This window comes from Numenius arquata, chromosome 9 (genome assembly GCF_964106895.1).
Source record: "Numenius arquata chromosome 9, bNumArq3.hap1.1, whole genome shotgun sequence".
In the NCBI taxonomy this organism is placed as follows: domain Eukaryota; kingdom Metazoa; phylum Chordata; class Aves; order Charadriiformes; family Scolopacidae; genus Numenius; species Numenius arquata.
Genome location: NC_133584.1, coordinates 61390949 through 61405522, shown reverse-complemented (window position 1 = coordinate 61405522; position 14574 = coordinate 61390949). Strand labels below are relative to the sequence as shown.

The following is a 14574-nucleotide window of genomic DNA, read 5'->3' as shown; positions in this document are numbered from 1 at the left end:
AAGATTGAAAAAATAGTTTTAAACAAAATAATGTGACATATTTACATAATTCCTTAAGTGCAAACTCTTGTCACAATTCCCGTGGTTGAGCTCAGCTTAGACTCACTGTACAAGAAGGTGCTCTTTCTTTAATGAAAGAAGGACTCTACTCTGGATTCCTGATTGGGCAACGTGTCTCTTGTGCAAGGCAGTAAATTTCCTGTTTCTTCCCATTGTACTTCCCAAAGCAAACCCCACAACGAAGCCATCCTCTTCCCCCCGCCACCCCCCCCCGGTTACCGCACCACGAGGCAGGAGACGCAGAGCTTAGAGGGGCCGATGCAGTCGTCATGGCAGAAGGCACCGCAGCCCTTGCACATGATCATGGCTTTCAACCTGCAGTAGCATTTGGAAGGAGAGTCCTCCAGGCCGTGGTCTTCGGCGAAGGCCTGGACGGGGATGGTCTGGCCGTGGTTGCCGGAGCTCATGGCCTGGCTGGTGGGAATGGTGGTGACGGTGACGGAGAAGGACATGACGTTCCCCATGCTACTGGACAACTGATTGCACTCCGACAGCCCGCTCATCAGGGACCCCTGGCTGACGTCCGGGGAGGTGGAGACGTTAATTGTCCCGCTGTAACTGGGCCCGATGAGCTGCGCCGCGGCGCTCCCCGGGAGCTTGGCCGGGTGTTGGGGAGCGAGCAGCGGAGGCTGCTGCTGCGCCGAGTCCGAGGAGGGGACAGGGGGGACGAAAAGCTCCGGGTTGCCGCGCATCTTCCCCCTCATGGCGTGGGCCATTTGCTCTTGAGCCGCCTGGATAAAATCCCGTGCCAACGCAGACCCGTCGAAGGCCTGCACGTTCTCCTTGGCGCCCGCCGCCTCTGCCTTCACCCCCCTGCCCGCCGGGGCGCTGCGACCCGAGGGACTGGCGCCCTGCGACCCCTGGTCTCTGTCGCAGCGAGCAGACGCCGGGGCAGCCTGGGGCTCCTCTTTCGCGCCCGCACGCTCCCGTTCGTCACCGGTGCTCTCATCGTCTGCGTCCCCTTCGTCGCTGCTGCTGCCCTGCCCGGCCGTCTCCTCGCCTTCCCCAGGCTCCGCCTTGGGAGCGTCAGCAGGGCTGCTCAAGCGGGTTTCAGGGTTCAAGGAGAAGCCTCTCCTCAAACTCTCTGAGCCGCGGCCGTAGGTAGAGATGTTGAGCAGGTAATGCCCAGACATCGCAGGCTTGGAGGTCCTCCTGCCCATGAAACCCAGCATAAACCGCTGGCTGGTGGAGCCGTTTTCTAACTGGAAACCTGAGGGGGGGAGGCTCAGCTGCGAAGGCTGAAGGGCCGGCAACAAATTCTGCCTCTGGACCCTCTTGATGAGAGTCTGAAGGATCTGCTCTTGGGTTGTTTTGCTGAGCGCCTCGTGGCACTGGTGCTGCTCAGGACCGGGGTCCTTCCCCGAGGGGAGCGGAAAGGTCCTTGGAATGTGAGGGAGAGGCCTGTTCTGGCAAAAGACCTTCCCGAGCTGCTGCGGGGGTAAACTCGATTGTCTTTCACCGCCCTCGGCTCCGGCGCCGCTCCCGGCTGCGCTCGGAGCGCCGGACGCTGCCCCTTTCTCTTCATGAGCGGCTACCGGGACCGGCCTCGCCTCCGCCTTGGTGAGAGGCTTCGGCAGGATTTGCTCCAGGGGGACGCTCTTGCCTTGGAGGAGCTGGGTGACCAAAGGGTTGTTGGCAGGAATGCTGGAGCTTGGTTTCGGGAGGGCGCCGCTCGAGCTGGAACCCGGGTGAGTTTTAAGGCCGGGCGCTGCTGGGGGGGCATTTGGGGGTGGGACAGAGGCGACCCCAGCTCCAGCCTGGGCTTCTGAGCTCGCGGGCGTCAGCGAAGACGTGGGAGGGGAAGGAGATTTGCTTTTAGAGATGTCTGAGCTGGTCCCTCCTGAGGCCGCAGGTGCCACCTTAGTGCCGTTTGTGCTGGCGCCTGCTGGGGACGCGGTGAGGCAGCCGGTTCCGTCCCTGAGGGCCGGCGTCCCACAGGCCTGGCTGGGACCTGCCGGAGCAGAAGGTGCTTTCTCTCGTTTGTCACCGCTGCCAGGGCACGGGGAGCCCGAGACCCGACTCCCGGCCAGGCTGGGGGGGCTCTGGTTTGTCCTGGTGGTTTTCTCTAATGCCGACACCGCTGCCGGGGAGCCGGTGCCCGTGCTGCCGGCTGCAGCTCCGGGCGGCAGCGTGGAATTCTGCTGTAGTTGTGCTCCAGAAGGACCGTGAGGCGGTGCCGGGCCCGGGGGCTGGGTCTCCATTTGGGTCTGTGTCCCCGGACAAGGGGGAAGAAACCTTCTCGAACTTCCCCCGCTTCCAGTTCCTGCCAGTTCCAGTGCATTTCCTCCGGTTCCAGTTCGGTCGGTTCCGCCGGCTGCTGCGTTACTCTTCTCTCCTCCGCCACCCGGGGGGGCCCCGCCGCCCCCCGGTCCCGGCCCCGGGACGGCCCCCCCGGCCGAGGCGGCGGCGGCGGCGGCGGCGGCAGCGGCGGCGGCTGCCCTCTGAGCCTTGGCTTGCTGGGCTTTGGCCTTGATGTCCGCCAAAGTTCTGGCCCCTGTTCTTCCCGGACTGGGAAATGAGACGGGGAAACGCGCCCTGGGAGAGACCTGGCCCGCGGGAAATGGCATCGGGGAGATCCTGGAAACGGGAATCTGAAACAGAGGGGGAGAAAAGCACAGCTGAGATACGGGGACATTCACGGAATCACGGAATTGTCGGAGTGATCTCTAGAGATCATCCAGTCCAACTCCCCTGCTAGAGCAGGGTTGCCCAGAGCACATCACTCAGGGCTGCATCCAGGCGGGGCTTGAAGATCTCCAGAGAAGGGGACTCCACGACCTCCCTGGGCAGCCTGTTCCAGGGCTCTGGCACCCTCACCGGAAAGAAGTTCTTCCTCATATTTGAATGGAACTTCCCGTGTTCCAGCTTGTGCCCGTTGCCCCTCGTCCTGTCACTGGGAACCACTGAAAAGAGTCCGGCTCCATCCTCCTTCAACCCACCCTTTAGGTACTTGTAAACATAGATAAGGTCTCCCCTCAGCCTTCTCTTCTCCAGGCTAAAGAGCCCCAGCTCTTTGAGCCTTTCCTCATCAGGGAGATGCTCCAATCCCTCCATCATCTTAGTTGCCCTACGCTGGACTCTCTCCAGTAGTTCCCTGTCTCTCTTGAACTGGGGAGCCCAGAACTGGACGCAGTATTCCAGTTACGGCCTCACCAGTGCAGAGCAGAGGGGGAGAATGACCTCCCTCCACCTACCACTTCACAGAAAGAGTGGTCAGACACTGGAACAGGCTGCCCAGGGAGGGGGTTGAGTCACCATCCCTGGATGTGTTTAAGAGCCGTTTAGATGTGGTGTTGGGGGATATGGTATAGGGGAGAACTTTGTAGTGTAGGGTAGATGGTTGGACTCAATGATCCCAAGGGTCTTTTCCAACCTGGACGATTCTATGATTCTATGATTCTACTGGCCACACTCTTCCCTACGCAGCCCAGGATCCCATTGCCCCTCTTGGCAACAAGGGCACATCGCTGGCTCATGGATAGTTTGCTATCCACCAGGACTCCCAGATCCTTCTCCTCAGCAGTGCTTCCCAGAAGATCCATCCCTAACCTATACTGGTGCCTGGGGTTCTTCCTCCCAAGGTGCAGGACCCTACATTTGCCCTTGTTGAACCTCGAGGTTCTTCTCTGCCCAGCTCTCCAGCCTGTCCAGGTCACGCTGGATGGCGGCACAGCCCTCTGGAGTGTCGGCCAGCCCTCCCAGTTTGGTACCATCAGCCAACTTGCTGGGGATACACTCTGTCCCCTCACCCAGGTCATTGATGAATACGTTGAACAGGACTGGGCCGAGTATTGACCCCTGGGGGACACCGCTGGTTACAGGCCTCCAACTTGATCCTGCTCCATTAATTACAACCCTCTGAGTCCTGTCACACAGCCAGCTCTCAATCCACCTCACCGCCCCCTCCTCTAGCCCACACTTCCTTAATTTCCTAATGAGGAAACCCACGTCTTTAGGAACTTCTGCGCTTATAGCTGTAGGCTTAGAGAAATAATTGTAGTTTTGGAGAAATGCCTGTGGAGAAATCCCTTATCTCCCTCACCTGAGCTAAATAATAAAAGACACGTACACCTTTGATGCCTGGCGCTCCCCATCAGAGTCTGTCACCATCTTAGGGACTCACAGCGGGAGCTCAGCCCTCGCAGTCGCAGGCGACAGCATCCAGCACCGTTACTCAGAACGTGCCAAGCTCCTGCAGGAACACCCGTAAGGCTGTTCCAGAACTCAACACCTACCGGCCCTTATTTCAAGTTCCATACTTTATTCAGAAGTCCTTTCTACCCGTTTCAAGGGTACTGCTGGGGGTACCCACGCCTCTGCGGAGCCCTGTGCGCTCCTGGGCTACGACCGGCTTTGTTGTTACCGTCTCACAGCTCCCCCGCAGCTCTCCCCTTCCCAGTGAGAACCGCTGAGCTCCCTCTCACGCTCTCTCTGGGGCTTTTGCACAATTCTCTGAGCTTCTGGCCCAAAAGCTCTTTTAACACCCGCCTGTGTACGGGAGACCCTACGCTGCAGGGAGGGTGATCAGCCAGCATTCCCTCTGGCCGACAGCTGAGCTTTTGCATTTTTGGAACAAATATTTCCATCGCTGCAATAATCAGGTGCCACAATTTACATACGGAACCAGAACTGAAGGGACAGAGCCACCAGGTGAAGTGACCCAGGAAATGGGGATGTGTCCTCACTTCTCTTTACCTTGAGTGGGGGCACCCGCGGCACCGGGGTCCCCGGGGCAGGAAAGGACTGGGGCTGGCCCCGAAACGCCGGGCGGTGCTGGCAGTTCTCCATCATGCGCGGCCTCTTCTCAGGAGCCGTCAGAGCTTCTTCGCGACTCTCCGACTTCCTCTTCTGGGCTTCAACGCTGACTTCCATTTCTTCGCTTGCAGGGGGCTTCTTTTCCGGTGGTTCTGGAGCAATCACCGGACTTTTCACCTCCGCGACTACTTCACCTGCCTCGGGGCTCTTTGGTTTGCTGGGGGCCAAAGCTGAGGCACTGACAGTCTCTGTGGCCAGCGCTCCCTTCGGCGCAGGCTGCTTCCTCGCTTCTTCAGGCTTTTGGGTGACGGCAGCTTGGGGTTTCTCCGGACTGGATTCTCCCAGGACCCTCTCTTTGACGGACAGAGAGCGGTCGACGGGTCTCACTGCACCCGGGGAAACCGAGGCCTCCGCGGGTCTGGCTGCTTTGGGCTGCGTGTCCTCTCTCCTCTCCTCTCCCCCTCTTTTCATCGCTGGTGCTTCCGCGGCCGCTTGTGCTTTGGACTCCAGGGGAGAAGACACCTCCTCTCTGAGCGGTGCCACAGAGGCTGCCGTGCATTTTGGCTGCTCGGCTGCTGCGCTTTCAGGCTCTGTCTCGGCAGGGCTGGTGTTTGCTGTCAGTCTCTTGGACTCTTCAGGACTCAGTCCAGAACTGTCAATGAAAACAGCATTTTTATTTTGTAAAACACTCTTGCAAAAAGCCTACAATCCTTACGAAAACAGCGAGGATTCTCTACACACACCCTAAAGAAATGTCTCTCACCACAATCTTTGAAAACCTTCCGCACTGGTAGAACTTCCACATGAAACAAAACTTACCAGCAAAGTTTACACCAACTAACCGAGACGCGGGGAACACGGGTTCCATCTACCCAGATACACATTTTCCAGGCTGCAAACCCCATGAATTTGGCCACCAGTAAGTATTCCCTTTATTAGCCACCGCAGACATATCTGCAGCACATGAGCCACCCTGCACAGCTCCCATCTGACGTAAGCTCATACGGTGGCATTTGTGGAAAGGGACACTGAGAGCGTCCCATCGTTTTTTCCAGAGGGACACGGCCAGTGCCAGAGCCACCGACGCACCCTCAGCTTAGAACCGACACTGCTGCCTTTCTGCACCAGCCAAGAGCTGGGGCTACTTCCCTGGGTTATTCACCCATCCTTATTTGTGAAAGAAATGAGTAAGATGGGACTGTAATTCCCAGAGCGACGTCTGGTTTAGGATTAACTTCATCCATCCCTCCTAATGAAATATTAAATCCGTTTTTTCAGCCCAAACATGAACCCCTAAGATCTGATGAACCAGTCTGGACAGGAGGTGCAGGAGTAAAAAGACGGCTGAACGTCTTACCTCTGGCCATAGTAGCTCTCGAAAAAATGCTCCTTCCACAGCTCGACCTTCTTTTCCTTCTCTATTTCTTGCCGTATTCTTAGCTGCATTTCTGGTGTGAACTCACCTGCAGAAGGCAATAAAGGTTATCTTCCAAGAAGGCTGCAGATAAAATGAATCAGGGTAACCACAGGAGCCTTCCCACTCGCAGGTGTGAGTGCCATCCCACAGAAGTCCCCTCCGCAGCCTGTGACACGGCAGCCCTGCCCGTGGGACTTCGGCCTCTCTCCTGAGCTGCAGCGTGTTTCACAGAACCAAGGAATGCTTTGGGTGGGAAGGGACCTTAACGACCAGCCAGTCCCACCCCCTGCCAAGGCAGGTCCATACAGAATTGGGTGAATTTTCTATGGAAAAGCCTCTTAAGAGTCAATCATCTGGCTGTGAGTAAATGATATTCCCTTCTTCTTAAACGAGTCATGGTTGGTGCTATAGTCTCTATAAAACCTCAGGTGAGAGGCTGTACGGTTGAGTTCTGTAGAGGAAACAGTCCCTGCCCACAAGCGAGTCGCTTCTGATGGTGTGATTTGATCAAATCACGTAATTAAGCACCTCTAAGTTCCAGATGCCACCGAATGTGGAAGGTGCAGAGTCCTGTGGATTAGTAAATGGCTGTTCTGATGTTACACAAAAGCTACAGCTGTAAGGACTGACCGTGCCAGCTGTGGTTTGACGACTTCGCTGACGACAAAGCGCATTACTCCAGGAATATAATTTACCTTCTCTACTGATCTTCGCTACCACAGCTGGAGAATAGCACAGCTCTGCTGTCACCACAACAAGATTTTAAACACATTTTTCCTTCTTTTCTCGTCTCTTCCAGAGACTCGCTCATTTTTCCACATGTGAAGTTCAAAAGAGAACTCCTTCCTGCAGCCCCCTCTGTGACCTCGGGATGAGATAGTTCTTGCTCTCGGGGCCGCACTGACTACAGCTGTCCTCACCGAGCACGTCACTCCAGTGCTTCAGCTCCTCCACCAAATATCCTTTACACATTCCCCAAAACACTCCCTAGCTGAAAACCTTCTAGCCTTGTGCTTCATTGCCTGGGGAAGTTTTACCTTCTGACAACCGCTCCTTCCAGCCCTGGGCAGCAGAAGTGAAGAACTCGTTGTTGAGCGCGGAGCCGCTCAGCTTCATCAAACCATCCGCCCCGACCTGGAACACACCACAAAGGGGACAGGATCAACCGGTGGGGAAGGCCAACACCACGTGGTGTCACACGGCACCCGAAAGCAGAGCAAGAGTCCCAACGTGGCCACAAATCCCTCTGGAAGCTGCCTTTAGCTCACTCAGAAGAAAATAAAGAGCATTCTTAAGGCTGTGCGGAGCCAAGTCTGGGATGCAGGAGGTTGTGGCAAGTTTTCCTCCTCCTTGTTTCAGCCCAGCCCTCTGTGGCCCCGCTGCTGCCCAAAGGCGCGTGGGCAGCAGACGGTACAGGGGGCAGGGACGGCGCAAGGGAACGGAGCAGCCTCGGAAAAGCTTCTTCAGATGCCCCTTCCCTGCAAAACAAACGCACGACATCGCCTGAGCTACCTGAGCATAGAAATGTGCGTGAAGAAAAAGCAAGGACATAGAAGGTATCATATAAAAGTAACTTTGAAATGTATATAACCATAACCATCCACGATTCAGGAAAAACAGGGACAAATGAAGCTCAAAACCCATTCCATCTTCAAAACACGGCTGAGCAAACAGGGCAGCCGTGCTACAGAGCAGGACAGAAGCGAGAAAGCGCGAGGCTGAGACTGGAACATAACACGGGGGGAAATTATAAGCAGTGTAATAAAACATATGTGAGGTTTGCTTTTGCTTTGTCCCCCAGAAGCAAATGTGGAATTTCACGGCCAGAAACACAAAAATTCACGTTTCGTTCAGTAAGTCACAAAACCTTGCGGTGGGTAAAACTGGTGTGTTTCCATTTCTTGCATAAACAATAAATCAGGACAAAGCAGCAGAATCCAACTGCCAGAGACACGACTGCAGTGGGAGATGTGCGCAGCCAACGCTCAACGGTGCAGGATTTATGGAGAGAAACACTGCTCTTCCTGCGGCGGCACTCGTTACACAGGTAATTACAGCTATGGAGGTGACCTCACAGAAGGGTTTTTAGGTAAGATTTAGTTAAAAATTTTTAAGCTGTAAGTTAGGAGCCGCGATTATAGGGATTTACCACAGCAGAGATTTATTTTCTAGGCTAAATCTCCATCGATGGAGTAGAGGGAGCAGAATTCACAGTTCGGTGTTGCCCGTTCCTCGCGCGGGAGGACAGACAGGTACCGCGGGGCTGCACCAAAGTGCCCCCTTCTGCAGAAGCACCGGCTGTAACAGCTCGGACCGAGTCACTGCCAAGTGAAACACAACAGATGTGCGACCCTTCACACCGAGCATGTCCAATGCCTTCACCTCTTCTCCCGTTTCCTCCCGAAAGCCTGATGTTTTTTAAAGCACGGCTCACCACTCGACGTGGTGGGCTGCTCCAGGAGATCTACCACAGTGAAATGCAAAATCTGTCCTCTCTGGAGCCAGGCAATATTACTTACTTAGTCAAAATTTGTTCTCAGTCAAATTCTAATTCAATTTAAGGACAATTAAACTTAAAAGTCAGGACAGAAATGTCTTGCCATCTGCTGCGAGGTTCTTGCCAGTGAACTCCAGCTGCAAACTCCATCACATCATATTTTGTCACATACCTAATTATTACAAAGGCCACAGGACTTAAAAAGCAATTCCTTCAAATATTTATTGGATCAGCCTTGGACTAACAAGTCCCTGGTGAATGGTGATTGAGGATTAGAATTTATGAGACCATATAAAATGTTCGAACTCGCCCTAGCTCCAAACGGACGCTCTCTGTTCAGCACAGCATCCTCCACTGCGCAGACCCCAGTGCGGTGCCAGACCCGTACGTGTCATGAACACTCTGGGAGAACCAGAAGAGCAGCCCAGCCGTGAAGATGGATCTAACTCCAGGGATGTCTGTGCTCTACGTGTCTGTGCCTAAGCCGGTGTCCCTTCACAGTCTGTAGTGACTGAGTCAGCCCAGAGTATGGACTCGGTTCACCTCGTCCTGCAGCAGACACCTGCGCTTGGTCACAGGCTCTTGATGGTCCCAATTGAATTTCCACTTTCTATAGAAGGAGCCCAGTTGAGATGCAGACTCCTGGGAGGTGACTGCGGAGGGCAAACACGGGCATCTAGTACTGATCTGAACACCATACAGGAAAGAGTCTTCAAGGGACACGTGGATCTGAGACAGGATGTACAGAAGATTTCCATCTGGAGTGGCAGCTTGAAGCCAGCTTTGGTATCTGAAGAACATTTGAAACGGCTCTAGGCACATTTATGAAGGCAGCTGAATTAATGCCTCTACAACTGAAGCCCCACTTGGCTCTGAAGCTCCCCGCCAGTCGAGGTGGGAACGCTGAAGACAGACGTAACGTATGAATGTGGCAAAAGGAAGGAAGCTTCCTTGTTCTATCTACAGCTTTTCTGGTATTGAGCATACACAGACTGAACCTCACTTCCTCAACTCGTTGCTTTTTCCTCCTTTTACACGCAAATGCAGCATTTGTTCTTTTCTCCTCTCTTTGTATCATCCCTGTCTTCCACAAGCTGCTGAAGAAAACGGTGAGGTTCCTTCAGGCAGTTCTTTTCTGTACCCTTAGGATGGAATTCAGCAGAAAATAACTGTCTTCTCAAAAGAGTCCCTTAGCTCTTCCTCCAATACCGAAGGCTGAGCTCTTACCCCCTTGTCACTCAGGTTAATTGTTCCAGCTATCGCCAACTCTTTAGCAAAGAGCTCAGAGAAAACCTTCACAGTTTCTTCTGGGCCACTCCCAGAGCAGATAGACCCAATTCATAGAATCATAGAATGGTTTGGGTTGGAGGGGACCTTAAAGACCACCTAGTTCCTCCCCACTAGAGAACTTCTCTGCTTTTTCACGCCCCTCTCTTCACTCAGAGAGGTCTCAGACAAACAATCCACAAAAATAAACCACCTTCAAGGCTGACCCGCGCTGCTTTGTACCTTCCATCTAGCGTGTGTTTCAGGGCAGGACACGAGCTCTTTGGCACAGGTCGGGTCTACTCCGCAACTTGGACAGTGTGAACATGCGACAGAAAACTCAGTTTTCACATTACCAAGTTCAGAACCTGACAGCAGTGACACCAGGCAATGAGAAACGAGAGCGGTGGAACCGAACGGCTGCGTGTGTTCGGGTATTCTGGGGGAAGGCGCCAGGCTAAGGGGCTGCAGGGTTAATCCCGTCCTGAAGTGTCTGGGAGAGGGCAGGAGAGAAGGAGATGCTGACACCGCTACGTTCCCACCACTCCTGGCCCTCGCCAAGCCCAACGTAACAGAAACGCTGCTCTCGCTGTGCCTGGGAACATGGAGTTGATTAAACAGAATTAAGCCACTGGTTTATCCAACCTCAGTTCTTTTTTTCTGGCAGCAACAAACACCCAAATGAATCGCTGAAGAATCTTCCAATTTTTTTTTAACACCGTGCACAGAAGAAAAAGTCTACCCCATTAGACATAACCAGTATTCGGATGCTCCCTGTGACGCCCAAGAGCCCGGCTTCTCTCCACGTACCTGCCGGTCCACCTCGGGCAGCAGCAGCAGCAGGCGCTGCTGGCACTCCGTGGGCAGGACGGAGAAGGTGTGCTTGTTGATCAGAGCCCGCAGGTTGGTGTTCACCAGGATGGAGTCGGGAGTTTCCACATCGATTTCAGCGCACTTTGTTCTCTTCAGCTGCCCTGCAAGGAACCACAAAGACGTTAAGTGACGTCTCACCTGAGAGAGGATTAAAGGCTCCTTTGGAGTTCACTGTGCCTGAGATTTTCAAAATGCAACTTCAGCAATCCATTTCATACCTTGACTTGAAACGCACATTTTACCTTTAAACATATAGTTAAAAAAAAAAAAGTGGAGGTGCTTTCCAGCACAGAAAATTTCCACACCTAATACAGTGTAGCCTGTGTCAGTTCACCTGACTTCTGCAGCAATCCTGGCCACCTGGGACTGGCAAGGAGTCTTTCTCAGGAGGGTTTCTAGAGCAGCTTTGAGCCACGTCAATTTTCTATTTTAAGCCTCTAGTTAAGGTCAGTTTGTTCCTCGGGATTTCTTCTTGGACTTTCCTACTTTGCTCTCAGCAAAAGCGGTTCAGCAAAAAATCACCAGCTCGTTGTGCTTGTGCAGAAACCACAGCACCAGAGAAAGCAGGGAAAACGAGGAACTGCTCTCTTTGCTCTCCTGTGTGTGCAAGCCAGCGAGGCCGGCACTAACCCGTGTGCTACAGCTTCACGCGTGCTGCAAATTCAGAGAAGAAAAATGAAAAAGAAATGAAAAAGAAGAAAAAGCATTTTATTGTGTACTCTATTTTTTGGATCCATCGCTGTCTATTACTGGCAAAACACGGTGTGTTCTGAAGCTTAGACTAAAGGTGCAGTATTAGCGAAACGGGCAATATTAAGACAGACCCTGACTCCCCCTGACCTCGGGGATGACAGCGTTATTTCTAAGGTAACAGCACCTTACAACGTGAACGCCACGGAGGCTTGTTCCATTAGGGGAAGTTTGCCCTATTAACAGTCATTCAGAAAATGGCTCTGCAGGTTTATAATCTACTGAAGTTGCAGAATTTCCTAATTACAGGGGACAAATGAAACACGCCCTGGAAAGTGCCTATTTTCACCAGTGCTAAAGAAAACGTAGGATGATTAGCACAGACAGGGACCTCAGAATAGCCCTAAGTTCACCGAGGTCAATCCCGTCACTGGTATCTGTAAGAGAAACCACAAAAGGTCAAGAGGGCTGAGACCCAACTTCAGTGAACGGGAGGAAGCCAAATACAGTGGGGTCTGATGTATAAAGATCTGGGAAGGCATTTCTTTTTTCTTTTTAACGTTACCAAAGTGTCTTAAGTACGTTAAAAAGCCTGCTAAATAATGCAAGTCCTTTTGTGCTTCTCAAACAGCAAGCTGCAAATTCACAGGTAGAAACCCCCGATGATGAGAAATGAGAAGAGGCGTATTTGCATATGTAAGGTTTGAATTATTTATCCCAGTTCACAGAGCACACAAGCAGCCCCTTCCAGAGCTCTCCAGAAGTCACTTTAGCAATGGAATAATTATGCATTTTACTCAGTTTTGCTATTTAGGCTTTTGTTCTGTCATCAGAGCAACCAGATCTCTGTAAGCAGAACAATAAATCTCTTACTTGCATGGAGCCTGTCAGATCTCTGGAACGGCTTCTTCCCCAGCCCTGGCAAGGAGTTCTCGAGCTTGACGGAGGGAGAGGAACTGGAGGTGGAGTTCTGCGGGCTGCCCGACTGTCCATCCGACTGCTTGCCTTCCCAAGCTGCACAGGAAATGGAAACGTTTCAACACCGGGACGTACAAAGAAATATTACACGAGACATCTGTTTGGACTGAAATAAAGATTCTTTAACATGCAAACCCTCATCCCAGCAGCTCTGGGACAAGCACTTCTAGGACACTCATATTCCTTTATTCTTGTAGCACTCAGTTCCCAAGGGGCCGACAGTAGAAGACCCCTTTGTCTTCTTATCACAAAATTAAGGGATTACAGCCGTTTTATTTATGGCTTGAGTCTATTTCCCCGTTAGTCCCATCTTATTTCCCATTTATATCCAAATCCAACAGTGATCTTGTTAAAACTTTTCTGTTAGAGTTCACCGTTAGGAAAAACCTCTTCATACTTTATGTGTACTTTCTAAATTTTGACCTACTATTGTAGCTTTTGTTCTTTTAGACCACCCTCAGTAATTCCTCCTCCTCTTTCAAATACTCAAGAGGTTTTTTCACGTCCTCCTCCAAAGTCACTACTTAGCCAAACCGTGATTTCTCCTTACAAATCACTGCCACCCACATTCCCTTTTGTACAGCAGTATTTTTTCTGCCGGTGGGAAGAGCTTCTTCTCTAGATTCTCCCTGCTTTCCTTCCCCTCCTCGTCTTAAGTGAGACGAATTGACAACACGAGCTGGTCTCCCCTCTGCTCTCTCTAGGTTTGTGTGCAGTAACAGGTACTCCCTCAAGCACAGAAAGGTCCCATTCCTCGAAAGAGAAGCTCCCCAATACATGAGATCAACTCACAAACTGAACGCGTGCTGGCTCTGATTAACAACTGGCACTAATCAGTTCCTTCCCCGAGTCTGTGCCAGATTTGCTCCCCATCTGCCTCTCTCTCTCCTCTCTGCCTGGTTCCTTTCCCCTTCTTTCTCTTCCTTACGCTAGCTGTGCCAGCTCTGACTAAATACATCCCTGAAATTGTGGAATAGTGTGTTGCTTTCTATAAGAATATTTTTCTCTCTCCACTTCTTTGCTTAATTTACATCTCCATCTCAATATAGCCCACTGTCTGGGCCGTGAGCTATTTCTATGTACCACCACGTGGACAGGAGAGAAAAAAGGACTCCACGGATGTTGATGAAAAACATACAAACACCAGTCACATTGCAGGAACATTCCACAGCTTTTACAGTGATCAATCTACGATCTAACTGGGGGCTGCATAAACACACACTGCTCCTACCCCACATCAGTCGAGCAAGGCCAGAGCAAAAGCTGAGGAATATGGTTTTCCTGAGACCACACGTGAAATGAGTGCAACCTGTCCCTCACCACTTTTAAGGCAGGAAAGCTGACATGGCTGGACGCTGGCGTGGATAGGTACCATCTCTTCAGGACAGCCGGGCAAGGGAGATGAGTCAAGAAGGTTGTCTCTACCCATACAAGCCTATGGAACAGCATGAGTTGGACCCAAGGGTCCTGGGGGAGCCCACTGGTGTCCCTGCAAGGCCTCTCTTGACCATCTCTGAAAAGGAATGAAGATGGCAGGAGATTCCCCACAACTAAGAAAATCAAACGTTGCACCCGCTTTCAAAAAGGGCCAACAAGACAACCGGAGGAAATACGGACTGGTTAAGCCTCACTTTTCTCCCTGGGAAAATCATGGAGTGACCCCTCTTGGAGCACATTTCTCATGAAGGAGATGATGATGACTAGAGGCACTCAGCATGGACTGACCATAGGTACATCATGCCTGAGCAGCCTGATTGCCTTCTGTGATCAAACTACTGGTAGCCACCACCCTGTTCCTACTGGGAGGCCAGCAGGAAGATGGAGCCAGGCTTGTCCCAGTGGGACACGGCAGGAGGACAAGAAAAAACAGGCAAGAATCAGCCAGGATACAAGGAAAAGCTTTACCCCCATGAGGCCAGTCTGCAGTGGAGCAGGGACCCAGAGAGGTTGTGCCATCTCCAGGCTGGGAGGTTTCTGAGACCCACCTGCCCAGAGACCTGAGCAGCCTGGTGGAGCCAAACTGACCCTGCCCTGAGCT

At 52.4% G+C, this 14574-nt stretch overlaps 1 protein-coding gene across 1 annotated transcript in view; it reads right to left on the bottom strand.

Annotated features, from left to right (window-relative positions):
- Positions 1-275: 275 nt before the first annotated feature.
- Positions 276-14574, bottom strand: part of ASXL2 (ASXL transcriptional regulator 2) — a 76302-nt gene continuing 62003 nt past the window's right edge. Inside the window, exons 7-12 of the mRNA XM_074153968.1 lie at positions 12432-12572; positions 10806-10969; positions 7270-7366; positions 6173-6278; positions 4756-5467; positions 276-2651 (exon numbers count right to left, since the gene is read on the bottom strand). Of these exons, the coding sequence (XP_074010069.1) occupies positions 276-2651; positions 4756-5467; positions 6173-6278; positions 7270-7366; positions 10806-10969; positions 12432-12572 (3596 nt within the window). The remainder of the gene's footprint in view (positions 2652-4755; positions 5468-6172; positions 6279-7269; positions 7367-10805; positions 10970-12431; positions 12573-14574) is intronic.